General features: G+C 39.8%; 1 protein-coding gene across 1 annotated transcript in view; it reads left to right on the top strand.

The window, feature by feature from the left end:
- Positions 1-23,110, top strand: part of LOC126428234 (molybdenum cofactor biosynthesis protein 1-like) — a 112,342-nt gene that overhangs the window by 48,618 nt on the left and 40,614 nt on the right. The window contains exons 2-3 of the mRNA XM_050090149.1: positions 1,258-1,484; positions 13,169-13,393. Of these exons, the coding sequence (XP_049946106.1) occupies positions 1,296-1,484; positions 13,169-13,393 (414 nt within the window). The 5' untranslated portion in view covers positions 1,258-1,295. The remainder of the gene's footprint in view (positions 1-1,257; positions 1,485-13,168; positions 13,394-23,110) is intronic.

The raw sequence follows: 23,110 nt of genomic DNA, 5'->3' as shown, positions 1-23,110 counted from the left end.
TGAACATAAAATATAGCTATCTGCTGATTTAACATCTTGCTGAGTATACCAGTACAATGTTCTGTTGTAACACATAGTTCAATGTATTTTACACACTTATAAACTTATTTATACAGTTATAGTAATTTATACCATTACATTAATGTTGTACCTTAATGTTCTGGAAGATGATATTATAAGGAACCTCATACTTTTCCTGGATGATAGAGTTGTCTATAATGAATTATTGCCTGAAAAAGATCTGCACAAATTTGAGTCAGATCATAACATTTCAAATTGGTCCAAAGATAGGCAACTGAGTTTAAGTTTTCAGAAATGTAAATTGGAGCACATCACAAAACAAATAAAAGACAGTATTGTATGACTACATTATCAAATAATCACAGTTTTAACTGGTCAACTCATACAAATATCTGGATGAAATGAAATGGTGACATAGACTCACTTGTAGGCAAAGCAGAATGCAGACTTCAATTCGTTGGTAAGATACTGGAAAATGCAATCAGTCTATAGAGGACATTGCTTACAAAATACTTGTGTGGCCCATTCTAGAATATTGCTTAAGTATGACCCATAACAAATAAGGCTAATGGCAGACATTGAATGTATACAAAATAGTGTAGCATGATTGATCATAGATTTATTTGATGCTTGGGAGAGCATCAAGAAGCTACTAAAAATTGGAAATGCCAGACAAGTGAAGATAGACGCCAAATATATGACAAAACCCAACTTATGAAATTTCAGGGACCTGTATTAAGCGAGGTATTTAGGGATTATACAATAACCACATATGTATCACTCCTATAGGGACCATGAAGGCAAGATTAATTACAGCATGCACAGAACCATTTAAAGAATCATTCTTCCCACACTCCACATGAGCATTGAATGGGGAAAAACCATAATAGGTGGTACAACAATGTACTGTGTCGGACAAACCCACAGTGGTTTATACAGTGTGCATGGAGACATGGAATCAGTTGACAGTAGCTGGGTAATGGTTCATATTGATTCCCATTTCCCTGTTGCAGTAGGTGATCTTATGCCTCTAATTATTTTTTCATTGCTATCTTAACTTGCATTCTTCAATTCAGTTTATTAACCCTTCTTATCTCTTTGTATTAGGGCAAATGTACAGTTTACTTTTAAGGAATTTGTATTTTCAATTTATCAACTGGAGTTTTGTTTCATATGCAACAGCAATGTCACAAATTATTTGTTTCAGTTTGTTTAGGATAATTTGCTGTTTCACAGGTGCCTTGAAGAAAATAAAAGATCTCGAAAGTGTCTTAATGACAACCGATGGCCTCATATTGACAAGACAGCTGGTTGCCTTGCAGAGGGCAGGGCTTGACGGTCTGAACATCAGCTTAGACACCCTGCAGTCCCAACGCTACAACCAGATCACGAGGAGGAAAGGCTGGGAGCGTGTCATGGCTGGCATAGATCTAGCCTTGCAACTTGAATACGACCCTGTGAAGGTATTACTAGTGCAGCTGTCATCGCATGCAGACTTTCATAAGCAAAAGATATAAATCTGTTGTTAAGAATATCAATACAAGAATCACCATTTTAAAGCAGTACGCCCTCACCCTCGCCCCCATCCCTGCTCCCACCCTCACCCCTGTCTCCACACTGCAGCTGTAAGTGAAGGAAGGTATATTAAGACAGAAGAAGTAAATTTTAGCTGACGATGCTAACAGTTTCGTAGTTTATACAACATAAAAAGTATGCCTTGCAAGTTTACCAATTAAATATCTTATATTTTCCTCCAAAGAGAGTCTTATGAGACTCAAGATCTTTATAGTTTCTCTTTTTTTCTTTTGTGTCTTTAGTTTAAAGTAAGTTTCCTCTATTGTGGTGTTGTTTTGAAAAAAATACTCAATTGTTTGGAAAAATTATTCTTAATTCTGTAGTCACACTTTTGTTGTGTCTAAGTACTACTGGTTTCAGTAGCGAGTACCGGCATCAGTTCATCTTATTATCAAAAATTTCTTTGCAAAATAAAAGCTGACCACTGTGGCCGAGCGGTTCTAGACACTTCAATCCGGAACCGTGCTGCTGCCATGGTCGCGGGTTCGAATCCTGCCTCAGGCAGAGATGTCCTTAGGTTAGTTAGGTTTAAGTAGTTCTAAGTCTGGGGGACTGATGACCTCAGATGTTAAGTCCCATAGTGCTTAGAGCCATTTGAACCATTTTGCAAAATAAAAAGCTTCTGTACAACTGCAAACTAGACATACCATTTTCAGGGTGCAGTTCACATCTATTGAAAGCACAACAGTGACCTTTACTTTTAGTAGATAAGACACCTACTGGGGTAAGTGACTTGATGAATGCACACAAGAAGTTGTCATTTATTCCACATGTAGCTGCCATGCAGAATCATATTTTGTATTAGTTTGTCCTTACTCTTCCAAAAGGTTAAACCTTGTCTCTGCAGCCACAGCTTCCTCTCTTCAGCAGTTGTCTTCATCTCCATGTGTGAAGAAAATCCCATTCATTGATCATATTATTTAAGTAGGATGTTCTCAGTCATCCCCTTGTTTTCTTACCTACGATCTTGCCTTCAGAAATGTTTTTTAAAAGATTATCATCTCCAGTTAAGTGTCCAGTGTATTTTGCTTTGCCCTGGCCTATAACTTTCAGTGGTTCTTTCTTCTCTCCTATTTCCTTTAATTTTTCTGTCAATGCAGCTAGTTCTTGTACTTCTCCTCCAGAACCACATTTCAACAGGTTTGAGGTGAGCTTCCTTTGGCTTTTCTAATGTACAGATTTTGCATCTGTGTGTCAGAACACTCCACACAAAGGTCTTTACAAATATTTTCTTAATGTGGGAGCTGATATGTTTATTCAGTTGCAGCTTCTTCTTATTTTGGAAGGAACTCTTCACCTGTGCTATTCTTTTCTTGAATGCCTTGAAATATTGGTTGTTTTCTTGCAAAATGCTACTGAGATAGTGAATTTCAGTTCCTTTCTTGAGTTGCTCATTGCCTGTTCTTGTGTCAGTCCTACCTCCACCTCCTTTCTTGTCTGTAGCCATAACTTTTGTCTTCTTTGTATTCATTTTTAGCTTTAGTTTTACCATTTCTTGATTTAAGGCCTGAAACATTTTATTTAGTTCCTACTCTGATTTACTATTGCGATGTCATCAATCTGCAGTGTATATGCATGCAATTAAGTCTCCATATCGACATCATGCTCCAAAAACCACCTAACTGTGTGTGGCAGGGGGTACGTTTCATGCTACCAACTGATCCCCTCTGCCTTGTTCCATTTGTGAACAGTGCTTCGGAAGAATGACTGTCAGTACGCTTCTGTATTATCTCTAACTTCTCAAATTTCCTTCTCGTGATCATTTCGTGAATTGTATATGAGAGAAACTATTATGTTGTCAGACTCTTCTCGGAAACTACTCTCTCGAAACGTTGGTAGTAAATCTTTCCGTGATGCACAACTGCTCTCTTATGGCATCTACCACTGGAGTTGCTGAGCATCTCTGTAATGATCTCACAGTGACTAAATGATCCTGTGACAAAACACTCCGCACTTCATTGGATCTTCTTTCTCTCTTCTGTCAGTCGTACTGGGTAAGGACACAGGGGTAATTTACATTCACTTAAGATTCTTCCTGTGGATGTTAGTCTGGCATCTGCTTTTCTATTGCTGTTTTGTGTGGTCATTCCACTTTAAGGTTGCTCTGGATAGTTACTTCTAGATATTTTACGGTAGATTCTGTTTCCAGCAATTTGTCATTAATAGTGTAGTTGTACAGTATTGGATTTTGGATTTCTTTTCCTGTGTGTGTGTGTGTGTGTGTGTGTGTGTGTGTGTGTGTGTGTGTGTTACATTTATTTATGTGCAGGGTCAACTGCCAGAGCCTGCATCATTCACCAATCCTCTGCAGGTCATTGTGCAAATTGATACTGTCTTCTGTTGTTGATACTTTCTTATGGACAAGTGTAATACCTGTGAACGATATTAAGGAGCCTCTGACACTTTCTACTGGATCATTTATATACATTGTAAATGTAATGGTCCTATCACATTTCCTTGGAGTATTCCAGAAATTACCTTTTGATTCTTGTCATCTTTTCTTTGTTGTTGTTATCACTTCCTTGATGAACATATTAAGGAAGTAAGGTGATAGAAGGCGCCCTTCTCTCACTGCCCTTCTGGTTTTCCTTCTTTCATATCCGGTTCAGTACTCTGATTTTTGTATATACTCAAAATTAATCATCTGTCCTTCCACTTTGGACATTACTTTAAGGAATGATGATATAATGGTAATCTGTTTATTAAACAATATTTTAATGATACACGATGCTTTCTGATCATATAGTGGCTTGATGATGGAATTTGATACTGAAATTAGTAATCATTAGACAAAATAAAAGTGAAGCTATAATAAAAGAAAGTAATATTTTGGATCATGTCAGTTGTTGTTCCAAACAACAGCACGTCAGGAATAGGTTCAAATTGCTCTGAGCACTATGCAACTTAACTTTGAGGTCATCAGCCACCTAGAACTTAGAACTAATTAAACCTAACTAACCTAAGGACATCACACACATCCATGCCCGAGGCAGGATTCGAACCTGCGAACGTAGCGGTCACTCGGCTCCAGACTGTAGCGCCTAGAACTGCACGGCCACTCCGGCTGTCCAGGAATAGGTACTAAATTATTTGTCCGCTGATGACCTCACAGCTTAGAACACTAAAACACAAATGTTAATTGTTTGTTATGTGCCCTGGTAGAGTGTACAACTGTTTACAGTTCACGATTGGTTGTTGGAGATTGGGCGTTACTCACATAGTGTATTTGGTGCACAGCACAGAAAAAGGCAGTGTCCAGAAAAGTAAACAAGTGTAAAGGCAAAAGTTTCATGACAGGATGTTGTGTCACCATACTTGGAAGACAATTATAGCCAAAGACAGAAATTTAAAAGAAACTGGCTCATTTGAGCTGCGGAGACCTAGTCGAGGAATCTCAGTAGATAATTGTTAGCACAGTAGAATTTATAAAGAGACAATGTCAGTTCGTGTGAGGGAAGGTTGATTGGTAAGTACCTATCAGCTTTCTCATAAAACTCACAATTTGAAGAATACACATCAAGGAAAAGGTAGAAGTCCAACAGCGTCAAATCTAGACAATAATATCGATCATCCAACAGTTTTGTAAAATCCCCAGTTGTACTTACTTTACTTACTTACTACTAACTTACTCAGATTTGCTGTGTACCATACAAGGAACTGCTTTCAACTAGTTCACTCGATCAGCTGCCAAGTTCTCACCTTCCTCCAAGTTTGTGTCCATGCATTGAAGATTCATTGCAAAAGTTCCAGGTGTTAAAAGGTCTTCCTGTACATCTGTATCTGTCCATTGATTTCAACAACAGTGGTGATTTTGGGATTCTTCCACCTTACATGCGTAGAACATAACCTGCAATCTTCAGTCTTCTTTCAACAATAATTTTGTGCAGGCTGTGTAGACCTCGTATTCTCAGCACTTCATCGTTTGTAACTTGGTTGGGTTAACATCTTCAGAATTCATCTCTAGCATTGTTGGTGAAAAATATGGAGACTGTGTGCTGATTTTACTGACATTTTCCAAGTCTCACACATATAAACGATAAAGGAGTACAGTCAAAGCTTTGTTGACATATTACAGACCTAATTGCCATATGGACTGATTTTCCAGTTCTGCTGGTGATTTCTGTATCTGTGACCTCATTATTACATATAAAGCTACCGAGATATGGCATCTGTCAACATCTTGTAGTATCTTCTATTGCAATGTAATCGGGGAAGAGATGAGTAATTTCCACTTACTTTGCACATTCTGTTTGCCTTATCTCTATTAATTTTTAGCCCTACACAATAGGGCATTTAATGAGAAAGCAGATAAAAATTAACTTGATGCCTTCAAAGGAGATGGTCTCTACTAAGTCTCTGCTCCTTCAAGTCTGACTATGTAAGTGTAGAACAGAGATGGTTTGAATTCAGAGAAATAGTATCGACATCAATTAAGAGATATATACCAAATAAATTGAAAGGATACCAAATAAATTAAAAGGGTGGTGCACAAAATATGTCAAAACTCAGCTGCAGAAGCAATGAAAAAAAGCATGTCAAAATTTAAAAGAATGCAAAATCTCCAAGATTAGCGATGTTTTACTGAAGCTCGAAACTTAGGGTGGGTTTCAGTGCAAGATGTGTTTAATAGTTCCCATAGTGAAACTTCGTTTTGAAATCTGGAAGAAAATCCAAAGAGGTTCTGGTTGCATGTATAGTACACCAATGGCAAGACACAACCAATACCTTCACTGCGCAATAGCTGTGGTAATGTTACTGATGACAGTGCTACTAAAGCAGGGTTACTAAACACGGATTTCTGAAATTTCTTCACCAAAGACAACAAAGTAAATATTGCAGTATTCAAATCAAGAACAACTGCAACTGTGAGTAACTTAGTAGTAGCTCTCCTCAGTGTCATAAACCATTTATGTTTCTTTCAGAGAATGTTGATACAATAGCTCCATTAGAAATCATATATAGCTGCTCATTTGATAAAGATCCATACCTAGAGACTGAAAAGTTGCTCAGGTCACACCAATGCTCAAGAAAGAAAAGAGGAGTAATCTACTAAATAACAGACTCATATCACTAATGTTGATTTGCATTAGGATTTTGGAACATAAATTGTGTTTGAATATTATGAATTATCTCAAAGATAATGATTCATTGATAAATAGCCAGGATAGAGTCAGAAATATTGACCTTTTAAAACACAGCTAGCTCTTTAGTCACACAAAGTAATAAGTGCTGTTGACTGGGGATCTCAAATTGATTCCATATTTGTAGATTTCCAGAAGACTTTTTGAAACAGTTCCTCACAAGCATTTTCTAATCATATTGTGTGCCTATGGAGTATTGTCTGAGTTGTACAACTGGATGTGTGGTTTCCTGTCAGAAAGGTCACAGTTCATAGTAATTGATGGAAAATCGTCAAGTAAAAGAGAAGTGATATCTGACATTCCTCAAGGAAGTGTTATAGACCACCTGCTGTTGCCGATCTACATTAACAATTTAAGAGAGAATCTGAGCAGTCCTCTTAGATGATGCTATCATTTACAGTCTTGCAAATCATTTACTGTCTTTTAAAGTGATCAGATGATCAAAATGAACTGCAAAATGATTTAGGCTACCTATCCATATGATGCAAAAAGTGGTAACTGACCTTAAATAATAAAAATTGTTATGTCTTCTGCATGAGTAGTAAAAGGCATCTACTAAATTTTGTTTACATGATAATTCACACAGATCTAAAGGCTGTGAAGTCTACTGAATACTTAGGAATTACATTTACAAATAACTTAAATTGGAATGTTCACATAGATAATGCGGTGGGAAAGCAAACAAAAGACTGTGATTTAATAGTAAAACATTTAGAAGATTAGGATTACTAAAGAGACTATCTACAACTATACCTGTCTGTCCGCTTTTGGAGTATTCTGCATGGTGTGGGATCCGTACCAGATAGGACTGACAGAGGACATCATTTAAAAGTTCAAAGAAAGGCAGCTCATTTTGTATTATTGGGAAACAGGAAAGTGCATGCCACAGATATCACATGTGAATTGGGGTGGCAGTCATTAAAGCAAAAGCATTTTGCTGGAGCAGGTTCTTAAAATTTCAATCATCAACTTTCTCCTCCGAATGTGAAAATATTTTGTTAGAGCCCTCTTACATAGGGAAAAATGATCATTGTAATAAAATAAGAGAAATGAGAGCTTGTACGGAAATATTGAAGTGTTTGTTTTTCCGCAAATGCTGTAGAGGAGTGTAATGGTAGATAAATAGGTTGAGGGTGGTTCTCTGAACCCTCTGCCAGCATTTAATTGTGAATTACAGACTAGTCATGCAGATATAGATAATGTAGATAGGCTTTCAATATTGTGCACCGATTCTCTAATTTTATACATTGCTCAAATACTTTCGTGGCGCTTTGGAGTGACCCCTTTAAAATAACAATTTACCAGTCTTCTTAATATGTATTTTGGTCACGAGGTTGATAAGAAGTTACAACAATACTCTCTTATTACTCCCCAGTTTTGGTTTTTATTAATGAACAAAATCGCCGCAGTGTTCCATAACAATTACGGGCTGAAGTTTCCTGCTGATGGAACCAATATGATTTTCTGTGTTTCTGAGCATACAGGTTGTGTACGCTGTTTGGAGTCTGGTGTATGCTGAATCAAATGTTTTTATTGTTTTGATCTTCCATCTGAAGATTGGTTTCATGGAGTTGCCCATGCTAGCCTATCCTGTGTGACCCTCTTCACCTCTGCGTAACTACTGCAGCGTACAAAAACTTGAACTTGCCTACTGCAGTCAGTTTTTGGTCTCCTACACTTGTTACCCCCATTATATTCACAGATGACCACATATTGTGGAAATTGCATATTGTAATGTAGGATGCAATAATAACGTACGGAAAGTTTCTGTTGAAAATTACGAATTATTTAGGAATAAAGCAGATGGCTCACCAAAAGGCAGAAGCACTGTCTCATCGATAGGCACACGAACAAAAGGTATGTAGAATGAGATTTTCACTGTGCAGTGGAGTGTGCACTGATATGAAACTTCCTGGCAGATTAAAAGTGTGTGCCGGACTAAGAGTCAAACTTGGGACCTTTGCCTTTTGTGGGCAAGTGCTCTTCCATCTGAGCCATCCATGCACGACTCACGACCCGTCCTCACAGCTTTACTTCCACCAGTACCTCGTCTTCTACCTTCCAAACTAAAAGGTACATTGCTTGGCGAGCTTCCAGAATGCACTTTCTTTTTCTAGCTGTAGGGAAAACATGCGCGCGCGCACATACACACACACACACACACACACACACACACACACACACACACACACACACATGCGCATGCATGTCTCCTTATGTTGTGGTCGCTCAACTGCCAGCTCTTTACTGGCCCATGGTGAGTGTTCTGTAGTGAGGTGGGGCTTTAGAGTGGGGTAGGATGGGGTGGGTTGAGGCAATGTGAGGGATGGAGAGAGATGGAAGGGGTTTGGAGGGAAGCATTTAGTGGCTCATGGGAGAGTGGGGAGCCATCTGTGGGCTAGCTAGGGGTGCAGGTAGAGGGGTCAGGCGACAGACAGCTGGGCACTCATAGACTAGGGTGTGACGTAAGATAACAGCACACAACTAGCTGATTGGCGGGGGGGGGTGGGGGAGTGGCATGTGTGTGGGGGGGGGGGGTAGGGGGGCTGGTAGTTAACTTGGATTTAGGTCAGGAAGCAAAGGATGTGCTGTAAGTATGGCTACGAAAGTTGAGTATTCTTAAATAAGATCAGCTGGTGGCAATGTATTGGAAAGTAACTGGCACACAAAGTGCAATTGTGGCTCCTTTTTGTCTTTGTGAATTTTAAATAGTCTGCAGAGCAAATTGAATTAGGAGGATCAGGCATTTGTGTGGGTCTAGGAAAGTAAATTGTAGAGCCAGATAAAAGGCGCGCAAGACAGGAGGGGTACTACTGCTCATCACTGCTGTATCGTGCTACTAGTATGTGTCAGTGTGAGTGCACCGAGAGTGGTGTTGCCGTACATGCGTCTTTAAATTGGTCACCCACTGATCACTGCAGGCTGGCTGCTGGATGCCGTCTCTGGAAGCAAAGCATGTGGCGCGGTCCCTGCCGTGCCATCTGCTGGCGACTCGCACATATATAGGTGTGGAACAGTGCTGACTGTCTCTCTGTGTGATTCTAGTTTGTAATGTGCACATCAGTGTTCTGTGTCTTGTTGAGTCCTTAGAGGCATATTGTTCGGAGGTTATTATTAAAGCCATATTTGTGCGACTTGGATCACACTTCAGTATTACTTGGTTATTACATCACCACAAACATATGGACCGGGAATGTACATGCTTTGACAGTTTGCTACGTCTCTCTCTTCTAGGACTGACATGGTAGCTGCCTTGCATTTGTTAATGACTCTGACCTTGTCAACCAAAAACCGAATCTTAGTACAGTCATGATTTCCCTGAAGAGATTACATGACAGCAGAGACTTGTAAAATTGTGTTACCCATTTCTCTAGCCAGTGAAGATTCATTCTATACCTTCAGATACAGTGTCATGTAGGAGTAGAACAGCAAGAAATACGTAGCTCCTCTAACAGTAATGACAGTTTATCACCTCCCAACACTACATGTGCCAATGTTTCAGTGCATTTTTGAATATGTTTGTTAACAGATTCATCAACACAACAAAAATTTACGATCTCAGTAGCATCTTATTTCTTAACTCATACTTTACTATTCATCAGAATCTTCATCGCTGCTCTTTGATTTGTCAGAGCTCCCTGCTGTACTTTGTTTTATTTCATAGTCAGAATTAGTTGAAATACCACCTACCGTATTTACTCAAATCTAAGCTGCACTCAAACCTGAAAAATGAGACTCGAAATAAAGGAAGGAAAAAAAAAAATTCCCGAATCTAAGCCGCACCTGAAATTTGAGACTCAAAGTTCAAGGGGGGAGAAAAGTTTTAGGCCGCACCTCCAAATCGAAACAAAGTCAGTCCATTGTAATATGATACAAAATTTAGGTCGAATGAATGACGATACAGCTACAGTAGTTTGGTTCGAGTCGAAAGCTTAGCACTTAAGCTTTACCAGGTAGCCTTTGCTATGTGTCTGGCGCTCCGTCCGTATTTATACTGGTACCCTTCCTTTTTCATGTGCTTCATCTGGTTTGAATCAATTGCTTATTTTGCTTTGATCTGATAAGTGCTGTTTTCCTTGTTATAGGCGTTTATGTCACTCTAAGCTGTAAATACATTACTGTACTGTGTCATGCATTGTTTGTCGCATTCTGATAGTGCGTGTTTGCGGCCTGTCGTCGCTCGCGGCATGGCTTGCTTTTATGCACGCTACCACCGCCTACAATTAAAAAAAAAAAAAAAAGAGAGGGAAATCGTCTCATTAGCGAAACAATGGCAAGAGACTATTTGTTGTCACTTACACTGCTGCTTTCTTTGATAATGATCAACAAGAACCAAATAATAGACTGCGTATGATAGAACATGTTCTGAACGAGAGTTAGGCGAAAATTTATCTCCATTTGAAAATCTTTGCGGCCGCTTCTTTAGTACATCAGATTCTGCACAGAAATTAGAGTCATCTTGGATATAAAAATCTAGTCAGTTGCCGTGCTTCATTTCTGACTGTATCACTATTAGGCATAAGAATAATACGAATATAAACATGACACGATATGTATATTCTTCCGCATTTGCTGTTGTCTCACTCTAGTTTCGTAGTTTATTAGGCAGGCAGGATTTAAATAAGATAGCAGCAAACACGAAAGAATACGTGGCAACATGTTTATATTCGTATTACTCTTATGATGAAGAGAGTACTGCATGTGATTCACATTTCATCAGGTTCCTATAAGCAACCATCTCTTCTCACAGGTAGGAAAAAATTCAGAACGTAGAGTTGGCCATATTGGCAAACATCTGAAACAGTCTTGCCATTCGGATTTTCGTAATACATTGAAGTTCTGCTACATTCGAAGATGAACAATACGGAATTTATATTTACTTCGTTGGATAATGTATGAAAATTGTCTTCCACCTTTTTTTTTAATTTATTTACTGACGCAGAGGTTTTGGCGCCAGTATTTATCTTTGTGCCTACGAAGCATGCCTGTGTAGCGCTACATATATTCGATGGCAAAAGTTAGTTGTGGCAGCACCTACCAAAATTTTTCAGAACTTCCACTTGCTTTGCACTCGATTCTAAGCCGCAGGTGGTTTTTTGGATTACAAAAACCGGAAAAAATGCGGCTTAGATTTGAGTAAATATGGTACATCCTCTCCTTTGGATTCAACTTCTTAAGTATTATCTTTCAAGTCAACACCTGCTAATCTGTGAGACCGAAATGATGAGCCATACTACTCTATTTCACTGTGCCTGTTTGTTTCATTTATATAACATTTTATTCCATCATAGATGCTGCACTTACAGTTTCATATATGCATTGCAGCAGCAGACACAATAAAAGTAGCAATCAGCAGTGCTTAGTTTGTTGAATGGGTAAAAAATATGCCATTGTCCCAGTTCCACATATCCCCAAAATTTGATTCTCCCAAATTCTGTACTCTCTGAAATCGAATGTTTAATCCAAAGATGAAAGTGAACAAGTTTGATGCAGTATTGCTAATATTGCTTATTACTCATCTTGCTAAATGAAGTGCATACCGTGTCTTTTCTGAAAGGTAAGCAGAAGTAATGCACATACCAGTTTTCTAAAAACTTACATTGAGATTGTGCTCTCCTTCCTCTTGTACAAATTAGTAGAGCCCTTCGGATTACTCCACGATATGCCTCTTGGCAAGGTGGTAACGACAGTATTATGAAAAGGATAGATAGGCACTCACTGTATAGTGTAGATGTTGTGTTGCAGGCAGGGGGGGGGGGGGGGGGAAATACACCACCCATTAAACACGTAAGCTTTTGGTGCGTTGGAGTGGGGAAAAAGATTGGAGATGTATGTAGTTTAATTTTCGTAAGTTGTTAAGATGGTTAACAGCTTGGCATGCTAAGATAAATTCCCACATTCTCTAAAAAGAGAGAAAAAGATTAATTTTACAGAATCAGTGAGGTATACAAATATAACAGCAGACTTGTAGAACCATTATTTTGTAGGTTAGATTAGATTAGATTCAGCTTTTGTTCCAAGACCCAAAAAATGAGATGATTCTCGTGGGTGAGTAACATGCCAGAAAGTATAACATAAAAAATATAAAACATTTGAATACCCTGATCATTTGTCAGGAGATTGTCAAACTAGGTGAATACAATACAAACTGGAACAGCTAATATTTTCAGAATTGATACACTGTCAAACTGAAACATTGTTATGCACTATTAATAAATTTATCAAACAAAAAGTACATAATCTTGACTGTTATGACAAGGTGCTCTCAGAACTGAAATCTAACAGACATTCTTATTTAAGCTGGCCCAACAGCCACTGTTAAGATATTCATCTATAGAGTAGGATGAGTTGCCTATCAAAAAGTCTTTCAAACTCTGTTTAAATCATGCTTTATCTGATATCAAGTTGTTAATGGTGTCTTTCTTCCACAGATAAATTGTGTTGTAATGCGAGGTTTTAATGAAGATGAAGTGTGCAGTTTTGTGGAGTTAACAAAAGAGAAAAATGTTGATGTAAGATTTATCGAGTACATGCCTTCCAGCGGCAACAAATGGAATGATGGGAAGATGGTCTCATTTAGTGAAATGCTCCAAATAATTAGAAAGCAGTGGCCTGATTTTGATCCTCTTCCCAATGGGCCCAATGATACCTCAAAGGTACGTGCAGTATTACATATGAACATACATTGAAAATAATTTAATGTTTATGACTTACTACCAATCACAAGAATACTTCACATCTGCTGGTGGTATGAGAGATAGACTGGTTTAATTACATATTTCTCATCCCATTCAGTAAGTCTGTCCTGGCCTGGGTTTCTCTGCAGCTTTTCTGCAACTCTCCCCATTTCCTAAACCTTGACAATCCTTTTCTTTCTTCCCTTTTCCTTCCCCTTCATTGTTTCTGCCAGAAGAAGAAGCCACTGGCTCCGAAAGCTTGCACATTTCCATAACTTTAAGGGGAGTTAGAAGGGGAAAACATTCTTTTTCACTTTTTCGGGTTTTTATCTGATTATAAAATTTGCAATTTTCCAAATAAAATGATATGTATATTACTTATAAACTTGCGTGGGAAGTATTTTATTTTATTTTCTAAAATATAATCTACACCAGTTGAAAATGTTAAAATTTTTACATGCATTACTTCAAGACCTAATAAAATCGGTAATTTTTTATATACAGGGTAGTCCATTGATCGTGACCGGGCCAAATATCTCACGAAATAAGTGTCAAATGAAAAAACTACAAAGAACGAAATTTGTCTAGCTCGAAGGGGGAAACCAGCTGGTGCAATGGTTGGCCTGCTATAAGGCGCTGCCATTGCTCAAACTGATATCAACTGTGTTTTTTAAAATAGGAACCCCATTTTTTATTACATATTCGTGTAATACGTAAAGAAATATGAATGTTTTAGTTGGACCACTTTTTTCGGTTTGTGATAGATGGCGCTGTAATAGTCACAAACATATGTCTCATAATTTTAGACAAACAGTTGGTAACAGGTAGGTTTTTTAAATTAAAATACAGAACCTAGGTACATTTGAACATTTTATTTCGGTTGTTCCAATGTGATACATGTACCTTTGTGAACTTATCATTTCTGAGAACGCATGCTGTTACGGCGTGATTACCTGTGAATACCACATTAATGCAATAAATGCTCAAAATGATGTCTGTCAACCTCAATGCCTTTGGCAATACGTGTAACGACATTCCTCTCAACAGTGAGTAGTTCGCCTTACGTAATGTTCGCACATGCATTGACAATGTACTGATGCATGTTGTCAGGCATTGTCGGTGGATCACGATAGCAAATATCCTTCAACTTTCCCCACAGAAAGAAATCCGGGGACGTCAGATCCGGTGAACGTGCGGGCCATGGTATGGTGCTTTGACGACCAATCCACCTGTCATGAAATGTGCTGTTCAATACTGCTTCAACCACATGCAAACTATGTGCCGGACATCCATCATGTTGGAAGTACATCGCCATTCTGTCATGCAGTGAAACATCTTGTAGTAACATTGGTAGAACATTACGCAGGAAATCAGCATACACTGCACCATTTAGATTGCCATGGATAAAATGGGGGCCAATTAACCTTCCTCCCTTAATGCCACACCATACATTAACCTGCCAAGGTCGCTGCTGTTCCACTTGTCGCTGCCATCGTAGATTTTCCGTTGCCCAATAGTGCATATTATGGCGGTTTAGGTTACCGCTGTTGGTGAATGATGCTTCATCGCTAAATAGAAGACATGCAAAAAATCTTTCATCGTCTCGTAATTTCTCTTGTGCCCAGTGGCAGAACTGTACATGACATTCAAAGTCATCGGCATGCAATTCCTGGTGCATAGAAATATGGTACGGGTGCAATCGATGTTGATGTAGCATTCTCAACACCGACGTTTTTGAGATTCCCAATTCTCACGCAATTTGTCTGCTACTGATGTGTGGATTAGCTGCCCCAGCAGCTAAAACACCTACTAGGGTATCATCATTTGTTGCAGGTCGTGGTTGATGTTTCACATGTGGCTGGACACTTCCTGTTTCCTTAAATAATGTAACTATCCGGCGAATGGTCCGGACACTTCAATGATGTCGTCCAGGATACCAAGCAGCATACATAGCACACGCCCCTTGGGCATTTTGATCACAATAGCCATACATCAACACGATATCGACCTTTTCCGCAATTGGTAAACGGTCCATTTTAACACGGGTAATGTATCATGAAGCAAATACCGTCTGCACTGGCGGAATGTTATGTGATACCACATACTTATATGTTTGTGACTATTACAGCAGATGACCGGAGTGGCTGAGCGGTGCTAGGCGCTACAGTCTGGAAACGCGCGACCGCTACGGTCACAGGTTCGAATCCTGCCTTGGGCATGGATGTGTGTAATGTCCTTAGGTTAGTTAGGTTTAAGTAGTTCTAAGTTCTAGGGGACTGATGACCTCAGAAGTTAAGTCCCATAGTGCTCAGAGCCATTTGAACCATTTTTGACTATTACAGCCCCATCTATCACAAAGTGAAAAAGTGGTCCAGCTAAAACATTCACATTTCTTTACGTACTACATGAATATGTAATAAAAAAATGGGGTTCCTATTTTTAAAAAATGCAGTTGATATGAGTTTGACCTATGGCAGTGCCATCTAGCAGGCCAACCATAGCGCCATCTGGTTTCTCCCTTCAAGCTAGACGAATTTCGTTCTTTGTAGTTTTTTCATTTCATGCTTATTTCGTGAGATATTTGGCCCGGTCACTATCAATGGACTACCCTGTAGAAAGCTGTGGATTGCTGTGTTATAAAGGTTAAATTATGTGTTTGTATTGGTAGCACTGTCAAAAATAGTATCGTATCTTTTCATAGTATAAACATGCTTTGTATATCGAAGTGCTAACGTTTTTCCGAGGAAAAGTGACGAATAGACTGGTAAATCTCTCAAAAAGTATGACTCCAAAATGAAGTGTTTTTAAGAAATGTGGGTTTCATGGTAATAAATTTTTGAATAAAGAGAAACATTGTGTTCAGCATGTGGTGTGTGAAGTTACAGACAATGAAATACTGGCAAACTCATGAGTATCTAGAGAAACACCCATTAGTGCTTCGAAGATTAAAATAAAACATAGTGATAACACAGTTATCTCAAAAAAAAACTCATGTAAACGGTAGGTTAGGTTATATTCTGATACATTTACACATCCTAACAGGGGTGTTATGTGAATGTGTATGCTGTATGTATGTGGAGGGCCAGTTAGTTTACATGAAGACATTAAGGTATCAAATGGACTAGCCAGGAAACTTATCATTAATTCTGCCAGTTGTAAATACACTCATTCATTTTGGAATTCTGATAAGTGTAAAGATAATTATTTTGACATAAATGTTAGGTGGTTTTATGGATTGAGAGCTATTGGCAAAGGACACACTGCAGCAGAAACAATGTGTTTCGTGATGTATATGCCACACCCACTTTGTAAAATGGACAAGTATACAGGATTTATTGGAGCTGCTGTGAAATCCACTGCATGTGAGTCAATTAAGGGTGCTGCAAATGAAGCTGCTGAAATAAACGATGGTATGATTGACATAGCTTTTGGGGCACTTGGTAGAAGCGCAGCTGCAGTTCTAAGAATTCTGTTGCTACAGTGACCAGTGTGGATACTGGAAAGCTAATAGATTTCCAGATTTTAACCAAACATTGTTATAAGTATAAATCAGGGAATGAAGAAGGGCATATCTGTGACAGAAATTATGAAGGACAACTAGTCGTACGGAGGCCTGTGCAGCTGTTGAAATTTATAATCGATCTGTAAACTAAAGGGGAGTGTGTTACACTAAGTTCTTAGGTTATGCAGACTCAAATTCGTATAACAGTGTAGTAGCCACTCAGCCTTATGGTGAGAAGTTTATCACAGAACTGGAATGAGTTGGTCATGTCCAGAAGAGGATGGGTACCAGATTGAGGAAGTTGAAACAAAGTTTGAGAGACAAGAAACTTTCAGGTGGTAAGACCATCAGAAGCAGGCTGACAGACAAAATGATTGATGAAGTACAACAGTATTATGAGATTGCCATTAGATATAATACTGAGGATTTGTTGAAAATGAAGCAGGCAGTATGGGCTACCTTCTTCCAGAGACTGTCAGCTGATAATAAACCAGTACACCATCTTTGCCCTCCTGGATCTGGTTCATGGTGCAATTACCGCAATGCCCAGTACTCAAACAGGTCATACAGCCATAAACATTCTATCCCAGCAGCAGTTGTGGATATCATAAAACCTGTTTACAGAGACCTGGCAATCCTGAATTATTGAAGAAGTGTCTGCATTGTCAGACTCAAAATCCCAATGAGTCGTTCAATAATCTTATTGTGTCATGACAGAAGGTTGTATACATGGAAGAACCCTGGAGATACTAAAAGGTATCAGATAGATTATATAATGGTAAGACAGAGATTTAGGAACCAGGTTTTAAATTGTAAGACATTTCCAGGGGCAGATGTGGACTCTGACCACAATCTATTGGTTATGACCTGTAGATTAAAACTGAAGAAACTGCAAAAAGGTGGGAATTTAAGGAGATGGGACCTGGATAAACTAAAAGAACCAGAGGTTGTACAGAGATTCAGGGAGAGCATAAGGGAGCAATTGACAGGAATGGGGGAAATAAATACAGTAGAAGAAGAATGGGTAGCTTTGAGGGATGAAGTAGTGAAGGCAGCAGAGGATCAAGTAGGTAAAAAGACGAGGGCTAGTAGAAATCCTTGGGTAACAGAAGAAATATTGAATTTAATTGATGAAAGGAGAAAATATAAAAATGCAGTAAGTGAAACAGGCAAAAAGGAATACAAACGTCTCAAAAATGAGATCGACAGGAAGTGCAAAATGGCTAAGGAGGGATGGCTAGAGGACAAATGTAAGGATGTAGAGGCCTATCTCACTAGGGGTAAGATAGATACCGCCTACAGGAAAATTAAAGAGACCTTTGGAGATAAGAGAACGACTTGTATGAATATCAAGAGCTCAGATGGAAACCCAGTTGTAAGCAAAGAAGGGAAAGCAGAAAGGTGGAAGGAGTATATAGAGGGTCTATACAAGGGCGATGTACTTGAGGACAATATTATGGAAATGGAAGAGGATGTAGATGAAGATGAAATGGGAGATATGATACTGCGTGAAGAGTTTGACAGAGCACTGAAAGACCTGAGTCGAAACAAGGCCCCCGGAGTAGACAATATTCCATTGGAACTACTGACGGCCGTGGGAGAGCCAGCCCTGACAAAACTCTATCATCTGGTGAGCAAGATGTATGAAACAGGCGAAATACCATCAGATTTCAAGAAGAATATAATAATTCCAATTCCAAAGAAAGCAGGTGTTGACAGATGTGAAAATTACCGAACTATCAGCTTAATAAGTCACAGCTGCAAAATACTAACACGAATTCTTTACAGACGAATGGAAAAACTAGTAGAAGCCAACCTCGGGGAAGATCAGTTTGGATTCCGTAGAAACACTGGAACACGTGAGGCAATACTGACTTTACGACTTATCTTAGAAGAAAGATTAAGGAAAGGCAAACCTACGTTTCTAGCATTTGTAGACTTAGAGAAAGCTTTTGACAATGTTGACTGGAATACTCTCTTTCGAATTCTAAAGGTGGCAGGGGTAAAATACAGGGAGCGAAAGGCTGTTTACAATTTGTACAGAAACCAGATGGCAGTTATAAGAGTCGAGGGACATGAAAGGGAAGCAGTGGTTGGGAAGGGAGTAAGACAGGGTTGTAGCCTCTCCCCGATGTTGTTCAATCTGTATATTGAGCAAGCAGTAAAGGAAACAAAAGAAAAATTTGGAGTAGGTATTAAAATTCATGGAGAAGAAATAAAAACTTTGAGGTTCGCCGATGACATTGTAATTCTGTCAGAGACAGCAAAGGACTTGGAAGAGCAGTTGAATGGAATGGACAGTGTCTTGAAAGAAGGATATAAGATGAACATCAACAGAAGCAAAACAAGGATAATGGAATGTAGTCTAATTAAGTCGGGTGATGCTGAGGGAATTAGATTAGGAAATGAGGCACTTAAAGTAGTAAAGGAGTTTTGCTATTTGGGGAGCAAAATAACTGATGATGGTCGAAGTAGAGAGGATATAAAATGTAGGCTGGCAATGGCAAGGAAAGCGTTTCTGAAGAAGAGAAATTTGTTAACATCCAGTATAGATTTAAGTGTCAGGAAGTCACTTCTGAAAGTATTCATATGGAGTGTAGCCATGTATGGAAGTGAAACATGGACGATAAATAGTTTGGACAAGAAGAGAATAGAAGCTTTCGAAATGTGGTGCTACAGAAGAATGCTGAAGATTAGATGGGTAGATCACATAACTAATGAGGAAGTATTGAATAGGATTGGGGAGAAGAGAAGTTTGTGGCACAACTTGACCAGAAGAAGGGATCGGTTGGTAGGACATGTTCTGAGGCATGAAGGGATCACCAATTTAGTATTGGAGGGCAGCGTGGAGGGTAAAAATCGTAGAGGGAGACCAAGAGATGAATACACTAAGCAGATTCAGAAGGATGTAGGTTGCAGTAGGTACTGGGATATGAAAAAGCTTGCACAGGATAGAGTAGCATGGAGAGCTGCATCAAACCATTCTCAGGACTGAAGACCACAACAACAACAACATTGTGTCAGTGTCGTCGTAACTGCCATCTGGGTCACGTCTGCTGTGCAGCGAGCTATGCTAATTTAAGTATTAACTCTATTTTTCTTACTTGTCACTTCTTTTTCCGTGTGTTTTTGCTTTTAGGAAGCTTTAATTGTCGGGTGCTAGTAATAGTGTTCCATAGATTTCGTGTTTGTTTTGAATACAGTCAGAGAGAGTCCTTTTAGTCAGCCATAGTGCCAGTAGTGCTAGTGTTTGTTTTCAATACAGTCCAGAGACAGGTAGTGCTATTTTCATTGTTTTCTACAGGAAGTGTCTAGTAACCACAGTTTAGTCAACTATCAGCCGCCTTTAGTGAATTAGCAGTCTAGTTATAAGTTGATTAACTCTCTACAGTAAATTGATTTCTTAGGATGGATAGGATGTGTGACTGCTGTGTACGGACACAGGAGGAGCTGTCCACTGTTCGCGAACAGGTGAATGTATTGAAGCCGCGGTTAGCCATCTTCAGGCTGCTGCCTCAGAGTGTAGCAGCAGTGGGGAGTCTGGTGCATTGCATGGTACACCCCAGGTGTTACATGCTTCACCCACTGACCCTGCTGTCAAGACATCTTTGCGGGTACCGGGCGCAGTTGGGCCACGCCTCTTCCCAAGGGGAGTGGCGGGTTCAGCGGCATTCGTGGCGCATGAGGCGGAGGGTCAGTGTGGAGGCTGGCCGTGTGGCATCGCCCGTTCTGCCTGTGAGTGGACATGTGGCCACTCCTTCAGCAAGGTCCGAGCAGGCACATGGGGGGAGGGGTATATTAGTTATTGGGAGCTCCAACGTTAGGCGGGTGATGGAGCCCCTTAGGGAAATAGCGGAAAGGTCGGGGAAGAAGGTCAGTGTTCACTCTGTCTGCTTGCCAGGGGTCTCATCCGAGATGTGGAGGAGGCCGTGCTGGCAGTGATAGAGAGCACTGGGTGCACCCGACTGCAAATTGTTGCTCATGTCGGCACCAATGACTCCTGCCGTCTGGGTTCAGAGGTCATCCTCAGTTCGTACAGGCGGTTAGAGGAGTTGGTGAAGGCGGAAAGCCTCGTGGGGTGGAATCTGAGCTAGCTATTTGTTGTATCATTCCCAGAACCGATAGTGGTCCTCTGGTTTGGAGCCGAGTGGAAGGCTTAAACCAGGGGCTCAGACAATTCTGCGGAGATCTGGGGTGCAAATTTCTCGACCTCCGCTATCTGGTGGAGAAATGTAGGGTCCCCCTGAATAGGTCACGCATGCACTACATGCAGGAAGCGGCTACAAGTGTAGCGGAGTATGTGTGGAGTGCAGATGTGGGTCTTTTAGGTTAGAGAACTCCCTCCCTAGGCCCAACAAGACACCTCCTGAGATGCGGCAAGGTAGGAATAGACAAAATGCAGCAGGGAATAACAATATTAATGTGCTAATAGTAAACTGCAGGAGCGTCTATAGAAAGCTCCCAGAACTGCTCTCATTAATAAACGGTCACAATGCCCACATAGTACTAGGGACAGAAAGTAGGCTGAAACCAGATGTAAACAGTAATGAAATTCTAAACTCAGATTGGAATGTATACCGCAGAGACAGGCTGGACAGTGAAGGGGGAGGCATGTTTAAAGCGATAAGAAGTGCAATAGTATCGAAGGAAATTGACGGAGATCCGAAATGTAAAATAATTTGGGTGAAGGTCATGGTTAAAGCAGGCTCAGACATGGTAATTGGATGTCTCTATAGGCCCCCTGGCTCAGCAGCTGTTGTGGCTGAGCACCTGAAGGATAATTTGGAAAATATTTCAAGTAGATTTGCCCACCATGTTATAGTTCTGGGTGGAGATTTTAATTTGCCGGATATAGACTGGGAGACTCAAACTTTCATAACGGGTGGCAGGGACAAAGAATCCAGTGAAATTTTTTAAGAGCTTTATCTGAAAACTACCTTGAGCAGTTAAACAGAGAACTGACTTGTGGTGATAACATATTAGACCTTCTAGTGACAAACAGACCTGAACTATTTGAAACAGTTAACGCAGAACAGGTAATCAGCGATCATAAAGCGGTTACTGCATCGATGATTTCAGCCGTAAATAGAAATATTAAAAAAATGTACGAAGATTTTTCTGGTTAGCAAAAGTGACAAAAATCAGATATCAGAGTACCTAACGGCTCAACACAAAAGTTTTGTTTTAAATACAGATAGTGCTGAGGATCAGTGGACAAAGTTCAAAACCATCGTACAATATGCGTTAGATGAGTATGTGCCAAGCAAGATCGTAAGAGATGGAAAAGAGCCAGCGTAGTACAACAACCGAGTTAGAAAACTGCTGCGGAAGCAAAGGGAACTTCGCAGCAAACATAAACATAGCCAACACCATGCAGACAAACAAAAATTACGCGAAGCGAAATGTAATGTGAGGAGGGCCATGTGAGAGGCGTTAAATGAATTCGAAAGTAAAGTTCTATGTACTGACTTGGCAGAAAATCCTAAGAAATTTTGCTCTTATGTCAAAGTGGTAGGTGGATCAAAACAAAATGTCCAGACACTCTGTGACCAAAAAGATACTGAAACAGAGGATGATGGACTGAAGGCCGAAATACTAAATGTCTTTTTCCAAAGCTGTTTCACAGAGGAAGATTGCACTGTAGTTCCTTCTCTAGATTGTCGCACAGACGACAAAATGGTAGATATTGAAATAGATGACAGAGGGATAGAGAAACAATTAAAATCACTCAAAAGTGGAAAGGCCGCTGACCTGATGGGATACCAGTTCAATTTTACACAGAGTATGCGAAGGAACTTGCCCCCCTTCTTGCAGCAATGTACTGTAGGTCTCTACAAGAGCGTAGCGTTCCAAAGAATTGGAAAAGGGCACAGGTCATCCCCGTTTTCAAGAAGGGACGTCGAACAGATGTGCAGAACTACAGACCTATATTTCTAACGTCGATCAGTTGTAGAATTTTAGAACATGTATTATGTTTGAGTATTAAGACTTTTCTGTAAACTAGAAATCTACTCTGTAGGAATCAGCATGGGTTTCGAAAAAGACGATCGTGTGAAACCCAGCTCGCGCTATTCGTCCACGAGACTCAGAGGGCCATAGACACGGGTTCCCAGGTAGATGCTGTGTTTCTTGACTTCCGCAAGGCGTTCAATACAGTTCCCCACAATCATTTAATGAACAAAGTAAGAGCATAT

The sequence above is a fragment of the Schistocerca serialis genome, chromosome 12, assembly GCF_023864345.2.
Source record: "Schistocerca serialis cubense isolate TAMUIC-IGC-003099 chromosome 12, iqSchSeri2.2, whole genome shotgun sequence".
Lineage (NCBI taxonomy): Eukaryota > Metazoa > Arthropoda > Insecta > Orthoptera > Acrididae > Schistocerca > Schistocerca serialis.
Note: the sequence above shows the minus strand (reverse complement) of the source record. Positions and strands in the feature narration are given on the sequence as shown.